The sequence below is a fragment of the Phyllostomus discolor genome, chromosome 5, assembly GCF_004126475.2.
Source record: "Phyllostomus discolor isolate MPI-MPIP mPhyDis1 chromosome 5, mPhyDis1.pri.v3, whole genome shotgun sequence".
In the NCBI taxonomy this organism is placed as follows: Eukaryota; Metazoa; Chordata; class Mammalia; order Chiroptera; family Phyllostomidae; genus Phyllostomus; species Phyllostomus discolor.
This window is the reverse complement of record NC_040907.2, coordinates 156,096,248-156,113,660: the sequence shown is the minus strand read 5'-3', so window position 1 is coordinate 156,113,660 and position 17,413 is coordinate 156,096,248. Positions and strand designations below refer to the sequence as shown.

General features: G+C 40.9%; 1 protein-coding gene across 1 annotated transcript in view; it reads right to left on the bottom strand.

The window, feature by feature from the left end:
• CFAP58 (cilia and flagella associated protein 58) overlaps positions 1 to 17,120 on the bottom strand; it is a 95,660-nt gene extending 78,540 nt beyond the window's left edge. Inside the window, exons 1-7 of the mRNA XM_028513683.2 lie at positions 16,936 to 17,120; positions 11,305 to 11,586; positions 9,137 to 9,285; positions 6,499 to 6,655; positions 5,421 to 5,615; positions 2,733 to 2,870; positions 597 to 756 (exon numbers count right to left, since the gene is read on the bottom strand). Coding sequence (XP_028369484.1) covers positions 597 to 756; positions 2,733 to 2,870; positions 5,421 to 5,615; positions 6,499 to 6,655; positions 9,137 to 9,285; positions 11,305 to 11,586; positions 16,936 to 16,944 — 1,090 coding nt within the window. The 5' untranslated portion in view covers positions 16,945 to 17,120. The remainder of the gene's footprint in view (positions 1 to 596; positions 757 to 2,732; positions 2,871 to 5,420; positions 5,616 to 6,498; positions 6,656 to 9,136; positions 9,286 to 11,304; positions 11,587 to 16,935) is intronic.
• Positions 17,121 to 17,413: the final 293 nt, after the last annotated feature.

The window sequence follows — 17,413 nt, the reverse complement described above, 5'->3', positions numbered from 1 at the left end:
GCTCTGCAGGCCAGTGGCAGAGCTGCTAGAACAAGCGTTTGCCCTATGGTAAAGCACTAACCGGAAATAGAAATTAGAAGCTATTTATTTTTGTCCCACTGGTCCCGGAAACACACGTCCTCAAATATTGCTAATGGTGGACATTCACTCTAATTTATCCTCTGTCCTCTGTGGGAAAGGGGACTACTGCTAAAGGTCATGTAGAACCCAGATCTAACAGTATAGATCTTAGTGACCCCACTGACAAATACTGAGCAATGCTTTGGCCTGGATTTACCACGTGCCAGTCAAGTCTGGGACAAATTTTTAAGGTATTCAAAATGACGATTCCTCTCTGTGGCCTGCCAGCAAGTTTGAACGTCGTCTGATTGATTTCATCCGGCCTGGTTTGCGATTGTACTCACGGAGCCCTGGGTTGCCGAATGACACCAGTCACCAATGAAATGTTTATAAACACATTTTTTTCTAATGACAGACATGGACAACTGAGTGGTGATTGCGGAGGGGAGAAGACCAGAAGGGGGCTAAATGGTAATGGGAAAAAGTACAATAAAAAGAGCTTTTTTAAAAAAAGTACAAAACGATTCTCGGTTTACCTTTCTCTAATCCCAAGATCTGATTTTTCAGAGTGTCCTTGTGCTGCTCCACTTCTGCCTTTTGATCTTCAATCTGGTGCAGCTTCTTATGGATTTGCTCTCTGATCTTGTTGAGCTTCCCGATGTCAACGCGCATCTGATTAATTTCTTCCTCTTTGGCCTGTGATTATTGAGAGAGAATTAACCAGGGGCGCTCAGTGAATAAGGGGTCTGTGACTGGATGACGGCAAACTCAAAACCAATACAAGAAAATTCTTCCTATGTCCGTGTGAAGTTGATCTGTCAGGTTAAATCAAAACACCTATTCCTTAGTTTTTAGGGAAATTGAAAAACCCTATTCTCTGAATAAAATCTGTGACTAAATAAGCTAAAAATAATGCAAAGACTGATTAAACCTGATGTCTCAAGGCACGCCCAAATGTTGAATCAAACGAGATAAGAATACTGAGTTGTGTGTATCTTAAGTGTGTGAATTTTGTGTACACACACTATATTCAATTAGCAGTTCTCAGACTCACAAAGTGATCTCTCTCGAAAAACTATTAACATGCCACAAAATATTCAAATATACTTTTGTACCCACATGGCCACTGTAGTTCAATATGCACACTAGAAGAGGGAGGCTTCCTCCTCAGAGCATGTTACCCTATGCGTGTGCATATGGACAGGTAGACGGGGCAACATTAATGTGTAAGTCTACATCATACCCAAAGGTAACAAAATAATTCTAGCAAAAGGAAGCCCCATATTTTTGCCTATGGACTTTAAGTGTTATGATTTTTTTTTAATTCAAATTAAATGCATATTTCAAAATGTTGTCATTCTTAGAAATTACTGGGAAAGCAACCAATGACACTTGTGCAAATAAAGGTTAGCAATTAACCCCAGTTCTTGACATTGAAGAGACGGAACTTAGCTGAGCATCTTATCCACCGATTATTGGTAAAGGCAGAATCCCATCCACTCAGGACCTGGTAACAAAAATCTATCATTTTTCAAGGTGCCCCGTTCATGTTATCAAAGGGGAGAATTAATGGCATAAGTACTTGTACTTTAATCTCACCTTAGGGGCTAATATATTATTTTACCTTAAGTAGTCATTTCATTTCTGCTTCCACTGATAGCATTCTCGTAATGAATGGTTTCTAGCCAAACCATTCTGGACTACTTTACATGTTCCTCAGCCTCAGGCCCTATAGCGTCAACAATAATTGACCTAAAGTCCCTTTCACTTACAACAATATGTTTTAGTTCAAAAAGTATTAATCCAGAGCCCCTGCTTAGACTTCAGAAAAATTCTGGAGACTCTGAGATGGGATGTAAAACAAGACACAAGATGTACAGTACGTGTGTGTGCCTGTGTGTGCGCACATACACAGGCATACACTTTTGATAGATTCTCGAAAGGGCCTATGATGCAAAAACTGTATGAGTCACTACTCAAATCTAAGCATTATTCTTGATTGGCCACTCACTTTATATGCAATATTGTCACATAATGAGAGTAGGGTTTATAGTTTTTTTAGAATTAGTGATAAACATAAAGTTGCTCTGTTAAGCATGTAGGCATAAACTATGTACCCAAGCATAAAACTGCTGTCCAAACTTAATTTACAAGCACGCTTCAAGGAGAAGAGGGAGAAAAGTAGGAAATTTGCATTGGACAAAGCAAAAATCATACTTCTACAATCCTGGAAATAAGTACTCAACAGAACCAGCCCATCCCCCACCCCACCCATTCTACCTTCTCTATACAAGTAATAAAATGTAATCTGACTTCTTTGCTATTCACTCATGTAAATGGCTTCTAGCTCTGGGCAACCGGTGACTTGCAAGGCTAAGTAAGTTACACAGATGAACATCTGAGCTTGCTTTAGAAAGCATTTGCATAATCATATGATCAACACTCAGGTTTGCAGTTTTGTAAGTAAGAATGGAAGCTACACACCGTCTGCTTCCAGGCATAAAGCAATCGTGGTACGCTTTACCACGCCTGCTTGTGCCCCGCCTGCCACACCAGGTTGCGCCTGTCTGATCTATCAAGGTGAATGCAGGTTATAGAACCAAGGGCTCAACCACTTGGCAAACATGTATTAAAAGGGAATAAGGGAGAGAGATCTATCACTTGATGGTTACTTTGAGCTCCAAGGTCTTCTGCTGGTTTTCCTGGCATAGCTGCTCGCAAGCCAAACTGTGTTGTTCATTCTCTTGCTGAAGTTTAGAATTTCTCATCTGAAACTGCTCCAGTTCCTTTGCAGCTCTCTCATTCAATATCTGGAAGAGGTAGAAAGAGCTGGTTAATGCTTTTTAATCTGATTACAATGTCTGCGTATCCACACAGGAAGCCTCACAAACCTCCTGGGACAATCACAGCAGTCACACTGCTTTTGTCTTTGTAGAGATGGTTCTTTGAAAGCACTAACCCACTCAAATATGATGAATGTTAAATGGCTAAGGAAAATGACGCCTTATAATGAGTAACACACAGAGAATCATTTTCCTTCTGAGAGCCTTGGGAAGTCATGTTCACAGGTGGTGGATAAATATTTTAATACCTGTTTGCCATTTGGCAGGCTTTGCATACACAACAATTGCTATAATCATTGCAAATGAGTTAGAGATTCAAACGAGGTTTATCTGCTGTGGGTCTTAGAAGCTACATCTTCAGAAGCAAATCCTGCATTAATGTGCCTACTACATTTTCTGGAACAGAACCATTCACTAACACCAACACAGAGACAATTCCCCTTTAATCCAACTTAAGTCAAAACCATGCAACAGCAGTGGAATGATTTCTATCTGCCTGAGTTCAGTATCAGCCAGCTTTTCTCCTTCCATACCTTGACTATAAATATTATAAAAACAGAGGATTAGATTTTAGGGGACCATTTCTATTGGGAGAAAATTGGGGAGATGGAAGGATCTCAAATGGGCTAAAGGGAAAAGAAGAGAGAAGATAGACACATAAAGCAGACCCTTAGATGACACAAGGGTTAGGGGTGTCCATCCCACACAGTCAAAAATCCACATATAACTTTTGACTCCCCCAAAACTTAACTATAGTCATCCCTCAGTATCCAGGAAGGGACTGGTTTCAGGACCCCCTAGGATACCAACATCCATGGGCGCTACAGTCCCTGGTATAAAATGGCAGCAAACAATGCGTACAGTCAGCCGTTTGCAACTGCGGATTCCTAAGTACAGATCGAGAACACTATTTTTGATCTGTGGTTTGTTGACTCTGCATATGTGAAACCAGCAGATAAGGAGGGCCACCTGTACACTGATTGAAAAACGTCTGCATCTAGGTGGACCCGTGCAGTTCAAACCCGTGCAGTTCAAGGGTCAGTACAACTTTCACGTAAGCGAGAGTTAAACATGAAAAGAATCCATCCAATTTCCCATCAACTGGGACTAAATAAAATACAGCTGGCTATGCTAAAAATGGAATTGTTTGACATGAGTCCTGGATATTGCTAAACAAAGTGCTGTCATTTTATCATGATGTCCAAAATTCTCTTGGATTTCACGCTTAAAGAAGTCTCATATTTTTCTCAAGGATACTATGCATTGTATGTTATCTATTTTATTTCTGGCTCTACATAATATAAATAAAGCAACTGACAAAGAAATGTGTTCTAATATCTATTTTTTAAATAGAAAAATGCTATATGGCTTGGCAATTCTTTGGAAACTTCCTCAGAGAAAATATTTTCAAGAAATGACTTTTTTCCAATTACATGAATTGCTTCTTTAAGAAATGAGAAATGACAGACTAGACTTATTACTAAGTTACCTTGAACCACTCTTATAGGGGAAATGTTTTTAAAAAAAGGACCTTATTTAAAGTGCATAAAGACTGAGTACGGTTCCCTAAACTTGAAAGTTAAAAATAAACCTGTTAAGCTTCACACCGTGGCTGTATCACAGCCAGTGAGGTTTATCCAAGTCAGGATTATTGCTAATTGAAAATAAAATAAAATAAAATAAAATATAAATAAACATGTGAAAAATAAATCATATTCACACAATGGAATAGTATACAACCATGAGAGTGAATGCCATATTGGGCTCTGTCCATTAGGACTCTCAGCCATGATGTCCCATTATCTCTCCGTGCTATCCAATATGGTACCTACAGTCTCACCTGGCTATTGATCACCTTGAAATGGTACTAATGCAACCCCGAGGACTGGACGTTGTATTTTCTTTCATTTTAAATAACAAACTTACATAGTCACATGCAGCTAGCGACCGCCGTGCTGGACCGTGCAATTCTATAACTACAGACATGAGTTAATGTCTACAGGCAACGACATGAATGAATCTCACGGGCAGAATGTGGAGCAAAGGAAAAACAGAAGAGTGGACACAGAAGAGTACACCTGTGTGGTTTTACTTCTGTAAGGTACAAAAATGGGCAAAACCCCTCTCCGCTCAGAATTCAGCATAGAGGTGACCCCTGGAGGAGGGGGCGCAAGGGGGTAACTGGGGCAGTATATCTTGGGCTGGATGCAGGTAACCCAAGTGGAAAAAAATTCATCAAGCTATACACTGGTGGCTTACACACTTTTCTATGTCTATTACGTCATATGTTAATAAAAAGTTAAAAAGAAATCAACCTGTTGGAGCCAAAAATAAAAAGGAGGGCACACGTCTACCTATAAGAGCCACTCAAAGTGCTAAGTATCTCTGTTACCAACATCTAGAGTGAAGGGAGTTTGCTGCTTTCCAAAGACAACACAACACGTGCCAACAGACCACAAACAAAGGCATTGTTCCTATTTTTGCAGGAGCCCCCAGGGCAGCCGGCACCCCACACACCTTCTGCTCCTTCAGCTGCGGCTCCAGCCTCTGAAGCTCCTCCTTGCTCTTCTGCACGTACTGCTGCAGGGCCTTAATCTCCGTCTGCCTGCTGTCCATGTCCGTCTGGATCTGCTTGAGCTCTTTCTCTAGCTTTTCCTTCTTTCGCGTCTCCCTCATAACTTCATTCTGAAGTTGCTGGATTTCTTGTTGGAACTAGGGGCATGGAAAGGACAGGGAGGAAAGAGATGAACCCCTCCCCAGGACGGGTCTCAGCCAGCCGAGCTCCTCCCCTGAGATCCTTCATTTTCCAGGCAGTCACTTCATAGTAGCATTTCCCCTGGAGGACAGTCTTCTTTGAGCCGCAATATAAAAACTTGTCAAGACTGTTCTGTTTTGTTTTCCAGAGCCTCGACACCAAACGTCCACCCCCATGATGGAAACAAATCCACAAAGAAAGTATAAAATCCAATTAAGCCCAGAATCTAGAGAAGTTAAACATGGAGGAAACTCATCCAATTCTCCAGCAATGGGCACGAAATAAAATATAGCCAACTAGCCTAACTACGAAATTGTTTTTTACATGAGTACTGGATATTGCTAAAGAAAGCACTGCAGTTTTATCAAGGTATCCAAATTCTATAAAACGCCTTTCTTCTTCACCTCACGCTCAAAAAAGCCTCATGTTTTTCTTCTAGAGGTGGGACTTATATTGTATATTATCTGTTTGACTTCTGACTTAAAATAAGTGTTTGGAAGGGTTCAGCCAGATGGCTTGCTTACAGTGGAAAGGGGTCAAGGGAACTACTTTCACCATCCCCAGATGCCGGGCACCCTGGCCTTCACAGGGGAGGCCTTCTCGGGCCAGAACTGTAAGCAGTGCCCGGCCTGCCTCAGTGACTTCTGAGACAGAAACTGTTGAGAAAAGTGACTCCAGTGAAACTGCCCCGTGGGAACCAGCCAGAGAAACACGCTGAGCAGTGGATGCTGCCTTCGGGCAGCAGGGGTAAACGTGGGAGAGGGAGACCGGGAAAGGACTAAATACCACGCCAGACGGTAACGCCCCTTCCTGGCGCCCTCCGTGGCAGGGCTGACCTACCTGGCTGATGGTGTGCTCCACCTCCTCTCTGCTTCGCTCCGTGTCCTGCTGCTGTACAGCCGTCTGAGCTAGGGACTCCCGTAACTTCACCACTTCTGACAGAAGCTGGTCTCGCTCCTTCGTCACCTCTTCTTTGAATTTCAGTAAATCTCGGATACTAAAAAAGCAGAACCCAGGAGTCAGACTAAACAGCCTGCTTAGGGGGCCTTTTGATCATCCTCTGAGCACGTTGTCACCGGGAAGCCTCCAGATCAGGGATGAATGCCCGTCAGGTGTGAAAGGGAAAGCTCTTCATGCCCTGACATGGGAGCTGTTTATGAGTTATTAACCAAAAAAAAGAAGTGCCAATAATAATATGCGTAATACAATTCCCTTTCTTATACTTAAGAAGTTACAGCATCCGTGTGTGTGTGTTTAATAGGAATTTTTTAGGGAAGTCCAGAAAAATAGACACCAACTGGTAACTTATCTCTGAAAAGTGAAATTTAGGGTGGAAAAGTTGGGGAGATGATCTTAGTTTCCACCCCTCTCTGTTATTTTGAATTTGTTACCATAAGGCCATAATCGCTATTGTCAAGTCTCACCCTAAGGAGATGCGAATTTAGGAAATTATTTATTTACGGCATCCACTGGAGGGCTATGATCACAGCTACAAAGTCGGAAGTGAAGCATAGACATAGGCAAAGCGTACACGGTGCCACTTTTCTATCCGTCGGCCGCAGCGTACAGTCGCTCCCAAGGACACGCAATCCACATCGAGTCCTCCCAACAACAAAATCTGGAAATCATTCATGATGCCAGTTTTTGGAGAGTATGCGATAATATTTGTTGATTTGAATTGTAAACCAGTTACTTCTGCATTTCAAAAACCATTACATATAATGTGTCACGACTTTCTGCAGAATTGGCATTTTGAAAGTAGAAAAACCGTGTCTGCTGTGGCTTGTGCAGCAGAATTGTCTAGGGCCAGGCGGCACTTTAGAGCTGAGGAAGCAGAGGCCCGAGCAGCTGACAGTCATCATCCTTTGACTGTTCAAAACACAGTAATTTAATAATGTTTATTTATGAACAACTTGATATTACATAAAGGAGCCTTCAACACCACACTAAAACTCTTCTCCAGAAACAAAACCTCAAATTCTAAGGTTACTGTGAAAGGAGAAGCTACACCTGAGTATACTGTTGAAGATAAAATTCTGGATGGACAGTTTCTTCAGTTTTCCTCCACAACCATATGCCAATCCTCATTAAAACACCTCCTAACTGAATCAGATCCCTCGTGTTGCTCTTCAGCAGTTGCTCTGATCATGCTTGACTTCTTTGCTAGGGAAATAGAGTCCATTATGATGAGTGCCATACCTGTCTGTCTACTCCCTCCCCTAGTACCGACACTCAGAGCTATGTCTCAACCTGGGATAAGGGCATCTATAAAGCATAAGAGACCTAGACAGAAGTTAGATTTGGTTAAAGACGCTTAAGGAAGTGTATGTGCATTTCTGAAAAATGCAAGGTTTTGCAAGGCCTACACAGTGCTACGCTCCTGGAGGGACGGTAAAGGTGTCTTTATTCAGGGAGTTCACAGACTGATGGGTGCAGAAGCACATCAACAAATAATTTCAATACAATGTGACTGATGTCAAACTTGAGGTAGGGGATGGGTCTTACAAAAACAAAGAAATGCAGTGACTCTCTGCATGGTCATAGGGCCTGGAGGTGGGGAAGAAGTTGGAACAGAGAAGCTGGTGGCAGTGAAGTTAAGATAGCGTTTGCGATGAATCTTGAAGGATGCATAGGTGTTCATGATATGGAGAAGGGAAGAAAAAACATTCCTGGCATAGAAAACAAGGTGTTCAAAGGTATGGAGCCATGAATAAGCAGTGTTGCTGGATATGAATCTAGCAAGGCTGACCGGGGCAGATCTAGGAAGGCTCTGAAAGATGTGTTCAAGACTTCGGGCTTTGTCCTTCGGGAATGGGTAGCTGCCACAGGTGTTTATGCTGGAGATGGAAGCATGCAGGTATGTGTTTCAGAGTCAGAAGTCTGGTATGTGGTGGATAGTAAAGAGGGGAGATGTCTCCTGGAGGGCAGGGAGATCAGCTAGGAGTCTACTGTCAAATCCAGCAGAGGGTGGGAAGTCCCAACCAAGGCAGTAGCTCTGGTAATAGGAAGGAAAGAAAGACAGAAGCGAAGGCTGAATCAACAAGACAGCATTTTAAGGGAGAAGGAGAGGCAAGGGAGAAGAGAAACTCCTTTTTCTGGCCAAGAACCTGAGAAGTTGGAAGGAGGGTGAGGCCACTAATTGCAGGGAGGGTGGGGGGCAGAGCTGGAAATCTGGGCAAAAAAGCAGCCAGTTCCATTCCACACACAGCTGAGAGAAATAAACCTAAAATCTTTACTCATTTTGAAACTGTAGTACTGACTCTTACATACCCAGAAGTTTACTATAACCACAAATTAGGAATTTTAGGGTGTGTAGAAAGGATATATTAAAAAGAAAAAAGTAGCAATAGACAGAAAACAATCTCCAGGAAACCAACAAAGAAAGAGTGTCTTGGTAACACTGACAAACTCCAGGCTGTCTGCTGAAGTTCTCTGCAAAAGCAAGTCCAACATACATCAAGAAGGCTTTGTGACCTACTTGCTATCCTGGTCCATCGACAGTCCAGACCCTTGCTCGACTAGTTTGGTTAGTTTCACTATTTCTTCCTTCAGGGTAAGAATCGTCTCCTTCGCCTTCTGTTCTTTATCATAGGCCGAGTCCACCATCTTCCAGGCCTTTTCAATTTCCTAGATGGGCCACAGGACATCAGTGAAAAAAAACAGGCTAGGTTCCAGGATGCAAGATAAACTCAGCAAACAGAATAATAAAACAACTACAGTGTAGTAGCCATTTATGGAGAAGGAAGATTATATAGTATATGATATACATTACATTTATATTGACTTCAACATGAGCTAGTCAATACTGAACACCTGTCTTTAGGGGGTATTGGAAAAAGTATTTGTGTGTGTGTGTGTGTCCACAAAGCTCTCATACTGCAAGGGATATTATAACTAGGAGGATATTTCTAATAAAAATGTTAAGATAGGTTTGCAAAATTAAAAGTAAAAGCTTATGCGATTTCCAAGTTCAGATTTTTTTTAAAAAAAAGCTTTATCACATAAAGATGATCTTGGATCCAAGCCCTAACTATGAAGCTCTTGATAGAGCCTAAATAAAAAAATATATTTTGCCCTTAGGTCCCAAGTGAATTCCTGATGGCCATGTGAGCTTTAGAACAACACACAGCAAGTTGGTCTTTGCTGTTTCCTAATTGTACACAGCAACTCAGTAATTCCCACTTCCAGAAACTCAAGCGCAGGCCTTCTCATCAAATGCCTACAGGGGAAAAAATACCCATAGCAGGGAATGGGAACAATGACTTCTGTAGTTTTGGCTTCCTTACTGTTATGAAATGCAATGTTGAATTGTAACATTAATAGTTAAAAGTGAATTACAGCCATCAAATAAATAAACAGTAAATATTGCAACATCCTTAAGTTTCACCCTGCCAATTAATCTCCTGCAAAATTTCATCCAGTGCAATGTAAATCCTTTATACAGGTAAGACTCTATTCACTTACAGTGAAAATATTCCACTTTCACGTTGACAAGGAATAAAATGGGGACAGAGTATATAATTTAATTAAATAAATTAATGCTATTACAATAGAGAGACATGACTCCAGTAAACTACACACACAAGTCAGTGGTTCAAAACAAAATGTCGGTTTATGGAACACGTTCTTCTGTAGCAACCATACACGCTCTGTGTTCACAACACTGATGAAGGATATTTAAGTGAAAAGGTGATTATATGAAGATTTGTCCAAATCAACTTCACCAGCTAGATTTTAATCAATTCATGGCTTCCATGTTTGATTTTTAAATTTACAACAGAAAGCAAGGGGTTTTTCTCATTGTAAAGTGAATCGAAGCTTTCTTTATGTCAATTTTTCACAAAGAGAAGATCATGACTCCAGGAAGAAAATAACACTTCAAGAAAAGGCATTTCTAAGAAAATGTGTCTTATTTGCGCTGGTCTTTGAATGTATTTGAATTGGCAGGTGTTTAGTTGCATGGTATCAAGGCAATTATCTTAAAAGTTTGTGATTTTTTTTCTCATCACTAGGGTTTTAATTATAAATTAAACTCTTATCACCCTGAAATCAACACGGAATATTTATGTTTACCTTCAAAATAATGCAACACACTTGAGGCTGAAAAAAATAAGTGTAAGACAAAGCCAGGTAAATCCCTGTCCTCCCATTACAAGGAACTGGGAGGATCAGGGCAGAAGCAAAAAGGTGCTAAGAAAAAAAAATCATGAAAATTACTATCTGGGTATTCCCAAGGTAATGTCTCCTAAAGCAGTAAAAAAAAAGGTAGGAATATGAAAATATCTTTAACAAGCTATCATCATGACATATTTCATTACTATTCATCTTGTATCAAACAAGACATACTGACATTCCTAATATTACACTTATCCCTAAGTCTCTTTGCTAACCCATTATTTCTTAGAAACCACGCTGGTAAGGTTTTACATTATTTTCTAGATAGTGAAATTCACCCAGTCTAATTATTTCCTTTGCAAAAGAACATTATTCCCTAGGCTTAATGAATGTATAAATCATGTAAATTTCAACTTAATAACTCATTTATGTCCAGCCCAGAGCTGTCAATATGGTGAAAGGACCACGTTTTAAATGCAGGAGGCACTGATGGCAGCTCTCCATTGATTCCGTTCCCAGAAGATCACTGACCTTTTTCAAGGAGGCAATGGTGGTCTGATCGTCCTGGGAGAGCTTCAGGGCAGTGGCGACCTTTGCGGAATTAACCACAATCTCCGCATTGAGCTCTCTGCACTTGGCCATCAGCCGTCTTTCGTTGTCATAAGACTTTTTCATGATGGCGTGAAGCTTCTCATATTCAGTCTTAAATCGCTCCAGACCTTTGTCTCCTGAAAGTTCACTGAGAACCTCCTGAAAATCCTTTTCAATTTCTTCATATGCAGTTTCTTCCAGCACTGGTTTTTCACCCTTTTCCTGTAGAGCAGGGATAGGCATGAGCATTCCAACATTTGCACTTTGACTATACAGGAGTTACTGTTAACATCCATGAATCAAAGACCTTCAGGCAAGCAAAGTAAAAGCACTGGCAAGCAGAACATGTGTTGAACAGAGTTAAAACTCTGTGTTGGGAACAACTATATAATGTTCATGCCCAGATGCTACATAACACACACACACACACACACACACACACACACACACACACAGGGGTAAGCAAAAGTAGGTTTACATTGGCAAGTACATAAAACAGAGTTGATTCTTGTATTATTATTTATTAATTATGATTTATTTGTATTACAACTGTAAACCTACCTTTTCCCACTCTGTATATAATATTTTCCACCACATGGTATTGTTATGGATTAGATTAAATGGGATAATTCATGTTCAACACTTAGCCAAGTGTCTGGCAAATAGTAGGTACTCAATATAATGTTGATAGCTGTGATGATTATTCCAAACCCTCATCTATTTTCATTTGATCCTAATTTTTACTGCCCCCAGAACTGCAAAGGAAATCCACAGCACACTGAGGTCAGACACAGGGAGATCTTGATATAAACACCATGAATTCACACATACAGTGAAACCCATGGAAAATAGGGAATAGTCTCCTAAAAGACATTCCATCATTTTTATACCTTAAGAACATTAGGCAAGGTCTTCTCCACAAGTGTATTTAAATTGCCCCCTGCACAATGCCCATGAGTCTTTTCCACATCTGCTTCCCATGACCACTGGACAACAAGTTATTTAAAACTATAAGCCCAGACATGCAAATGTAATTCAAGCAGGTCTGGCTATGACTTAAATGAGAACCCAGGAGTTAGTTACATAAGAATTCTTTTTTTCAGACCCCTTACTGCATAACAGGTGCTGTGAGACAAAAAATTAAAAAATAAAAAAAGTCCAAAAAGTCCAGATGAAAGACCAGATCAAAGCTCCAAAAATACAACTAAATGATGAAGAGATAACCAACCTAACAGATGCACAGTTCAAAATACTGGTAATCAGGATGCTCACAGAATTGGTTGAGTATGGTCACAAATTAGAGGAAAAAATGAAAGCTATGAAAAGTGAAATAAAGGAAAATGTACAGGGAACCAACAGTGAAGGGAAGGAAACCAGGACTCAAATCAACAGTTTAGAGCAGAAGGAAAAAATAAACATTCAGTTGGAGCAGAATGAAGAAACAAGAACTCAAAAAAATGAGGAGAGACTTGGGAACCTCTGGGACAACATTAAACATTCCAACATCAGAATTATAGGAGTGCCAGAAGAAGAGGAAGAAGAAGAAATTGAAAACCTATTTGAACAAATAGTGAAAGAGAACTTCCCCATCTGGGTAAGGAAATAGACTTCCACGAAGTCCAGGAAGCTCAAAGAGTACCAAAGAAGTTGGACCCAAGGAAGCACATACCAAGGCACATCACAATTACATTAGCCAAAATTAAAGATAAGGAATGTTAAAAACAGCAAGAGAAAAGGAGACAGATACCTACAAAGGAGTTGCCATGAGACTATCAGCTGATTTCTCAAAAGAAACCTTACAGGCAAGAAGGGGCTGGAAAGAAGTATTCCTAGTCATGAGAGTCAAGGACCTACATCCAAGATTGCTCTATCCAGCAAAGCTATCATTTAGAATGGAAAGACAGAAAAAGTGCTTCCCAGATAAGGTCAAGCCAGTTAAAGGAGTTCATCATCACCCAGCCCTTATTATATGAAATGTTAAAGGGACTTTTTTAAGAAAATCAAAAATATGAACAGAAAAATGACAACAAACTCACAACTATTAACAATTGAACCTGAAAAGAACAAAAACAAACTAAGCAAACAACTAGAACAGGAACAGAATCACAGAAATGGAGATCACATGGAGGGTTATGAGTGGGGAGGGGGAGAAAGGGAGAAAAGGTACAGGGAATAAGAAGCATAAATGGTAGGTAGAAAATAGACAGGGGGAGGTTAAGAATAGTATAGGAAATGGAGAAGCCAAAGAACTTATACGTATGACCCATGGACATAAACTAAAGTGGGGGAATGCAGGTGAGAGGCAGTATGCAATAAATAGGGGAAAATGGGACAATTGTAACAGCATAATCAATTTTAAAAAAAGAATTCTTTTTTCCCTAGCGTATGCGTTGAATTGTGTCCCTCAAAAAGTTATGTTGAAGTTCTAACCCCCAATACTTATGAATGTGACCTTATTTGGAAGTAGAGTCATTGCATATATAATTAGTTCAGCTGAGGTCATACTGGAGTAGGGCGTGTCCTAATCCAACATTACTGGTGTCCTCATAAAAGGAGGCGGGACTATAACTTTGTATTGTGATGGACTTTAGCCAAATTTATTGTGGTAATCATTTTGCAGTATATACATATATCAAATCATTATACAGAGTGGGCAAAAGTAGGTTTACAGTTGTGAGTTCACAAAACAGTTTATTCTTGTATTATTGTTTATTAATTATTGTGCTTTTTCCATAGGAATGACTATAAACCTACTTTTTCCCACCACTGTATTTTCCCACCACCTAAAAGTAATACAACGTTACATGTCGATTAAATCCCAATAAAAAGCAGTGGGGGTGAGTTTGGACACAGACACAAACAGGAAAATGCCATATGAAGATGGAGGCAGGGATTAGACTGAGGCAGCTTCAAGCCAAGGAAAGCTAAGGATCGCTGGCTACCAGCAGAAGCTAGGAAGAAGCAAAAAAAAATTTTACTGAGTCTAGAAGGAACATGGTCCTACCACCACCTTGATCTCAGATTTCTAGTCTCCAGAACTGTGAAACAACAAATTTCTGCTATTTCAAACCACCCACTTTGCAGTACTATGTTATGACTGCCCTAGTAAACTAATACACCTACTTCTTGTTAGGTACAGCACAATAATCCAAAAGAATAGTTAATATATTTATTCATCTATTCAGTAAATATTTATTGAACAACTGCTATATGTAGGTTGGAATGATGGAGCCTATAGGAGAGACCAAGATGAATAAACAACCCTCCCACAGGAAATTTATACCTTAATAGTTGATAGGGTATGTGTTCCCATAATGGAAGTATAGAATTTGATACCTGCCATAAAATATTCAAAACTCTACGAGGACAGAATTACTCCCAGCAGCAAGAATTAAAGCAAATTTCATAAAGAAAATGGCATTTGACCAGGCCCAGAAGAGAAAATGGAATCTTCACAGATGAGTATGGAGAAAGAGGGGATTCCTGGCAGATGATAAAGCATGAGCAAAGGTTCAGGGTCAAGGAAGTATCTAAAATTTGAGACTGAATAAGAAACTCTAGTTGGCTAAAATATAAGAAGGGAGAAGGGCTTTGGCATCAGAGCTCTATTGCTAATCAGAAGAAAACAATTGAGACTATCTTTAATCCCAATAATAAAGTAAAATTCAAATTCACCCTGCCCTGGCTGGTGTGGCTCAGAGCACCAGCCTGTGAATCAAAGGGTCATCAGTTCAATTGCCAATGAAGACACATGCCTTGGTTGCGGGCCATGTCTCCAAGGGGGGGGGGGGGGGGCAGGTATATGAAAGGCAACCACACGTTGATGTGTCTCTCTCTCTTTCACCTCCCCTTCCCCTCTCTCTAAAAATAAATAAATAAAATCTTTTAAAAAAAAATTTACCCTAAAGATCTGGGCAACTAGTCTAGTTTCCCTTCTGCTTTGATAAGCCTGTCTTGCCCAACATGAAGAAAGTCTGCATATTTTTGGTTTTCAAAAACATTAGTGCTATTGATTAAATTTCTAAGGACAGCATGCAAGCAAAACAGAGCCCACAACTTAAAATAGATGTCAAGTCACAAGCATGTCTAGCATGTCGTGTAACCATGTTAGTACTAACATGAAATTCAACAAAAGTTTTCTTCCTGACTAAAAGCAGATTATTGCAAAGATTGCAATACAGCAATTCCACAAAGGAGGAAAATCACATTAAGGAAATATGGAGCTGCTGCTGCTCTGTGCTTTCCCCTTGTTGATGCTAAACAGGAGCACACCCAGAAATATATCATGGCAATGTTCTCAGCTCCGTCCCTGTATATGGTATTCACGTCAGCTCTTGATCACCAGCCTAATGATTTGTTGGCAGACCAGGTTTCCCAGTACACCTGGCACTCAGCACAGGCATGGGAAAATATCAAAGACAGGAAAGTTTCAAAAGAACTTTTATGAACAAAAGAGATTTGTTTATATTGTTATTACTATTAAAAGCACAGCAAAAAGTATCTCTTAGCTGTGACCAACAACCAATGGGTATTAACACTGCTATGGCCCATAAAGATATTTATTTGGGAAACATGATTTCAGCATGAACTAATCAGAGAGGAACTGTGATACTCCATCACTCAGTACCTATCTAAAGTGTTTACTACCTGCCAGGCGCTGTTTTAGGTCCTGGGAATATCAATTAGTGAGGAAAAGGGAAAAGGGAAAGAAAGCCACAGTGAAAAATGAGGCCAGAGTGGAAATGAAGACTTATGAAAGCAGAGATGAGAAAAAGTTGGCTGAGATAAAGTGAGAAGAAAAACAGAAGGAAGAAATAAGGGGAGATAATGAAAGGAAAGGGAGAGGGGGAAATAATTATTTCATAGTATTGGTATCTGGGGCTAATATACAGAAAATGAAGAAGAATGAAATAAACCAAGGTGACTAGTTGTGGGGAAGGAAATACTCAAAAGCAAGTAACAGGGGGAAAAAAGAAAATTAGAAGGAACGGGAGGAGGAGATGGGGAGACAAGATATGAATGAGTGGGGCAGAAGATGGGGTGTACTACAGTGCCCGGGAGTGAATAAAGGCTACGAGATCATAGCAAGATGGTCAGTGATAACACAGAGCACTGGTGATGGGCTGAAGAGCTTAATGAAGATGTGTCACAGCAGGTAATCAGTTGAATCATGGTGTGACCTGTGTTCAAGAGTCAGTGAATAGGGGTGACAGTAGATATCTATGAAGGCTTCTTGTGGGTCCCATGTCAGTGAAACATCAGTATGTCTATGTGTATCTCTCTTGTGGATCAAAATGTAGGAGTGGGTGGGTGCCTGTCGTGAATTTCCTACTACGCTTAGCACAGAGCCAATTTAATAGTGGGGGTGGGGAATATCCACCCAACTGAAGGACAGAAAGGAGGTAATGGGGCAAGAGCCGACTGGGACGGGGTGAGGTGAGGCTGTGGATAGGGCTGGGATGTTGATGCGGAAAATACTGGAATCAGTGGGTATGACAGAGGACAGTAGGAGAGGGACAATGGGGAGCAGGCGAGTGAGAGGTGACACAGAGAAAGGCACTGGCTCCTGACCTCAGCCATCCTGACGCTGTCTGGCGGCGGCCTCAGAGCCTGCTGCGGACGTCGCAGAAACTGGGAAGGAGTCTGAGGAAGGGGCTGTGCGCTGCCCTCAGCGTTTGAAACCGCTCCACGTTACCACGTTACCACGTTATTTCTATTGCCAGCAAGTAGGCGCTCGGCGCGTCCTCCCGTCGCCTGGCAACGGTCACGCCCTCCAAGGGGAGTAATTGGACGTTCGAATGGGGCCTGCCTCCGGGCGTTGTTCCTCCGAGAAATATGCAAATATTCTGAATGGGGTGGGACCAAGGAAATAAGGGGGCAGTGCCTCTGAGATACTAGTCGTAGTCCCAAGGTGTGCGCAGAGGTTAGAAACACCAGAGAGAAAGGAGAGCAAGGATGGCAAGAAGCAACTAAGAAAGAGGACTGTGGAGGAGACTGGGGAGCTGGCAAAGGAGAACCGAAAGACTAACGCTTACAAAGAAATGTGGAT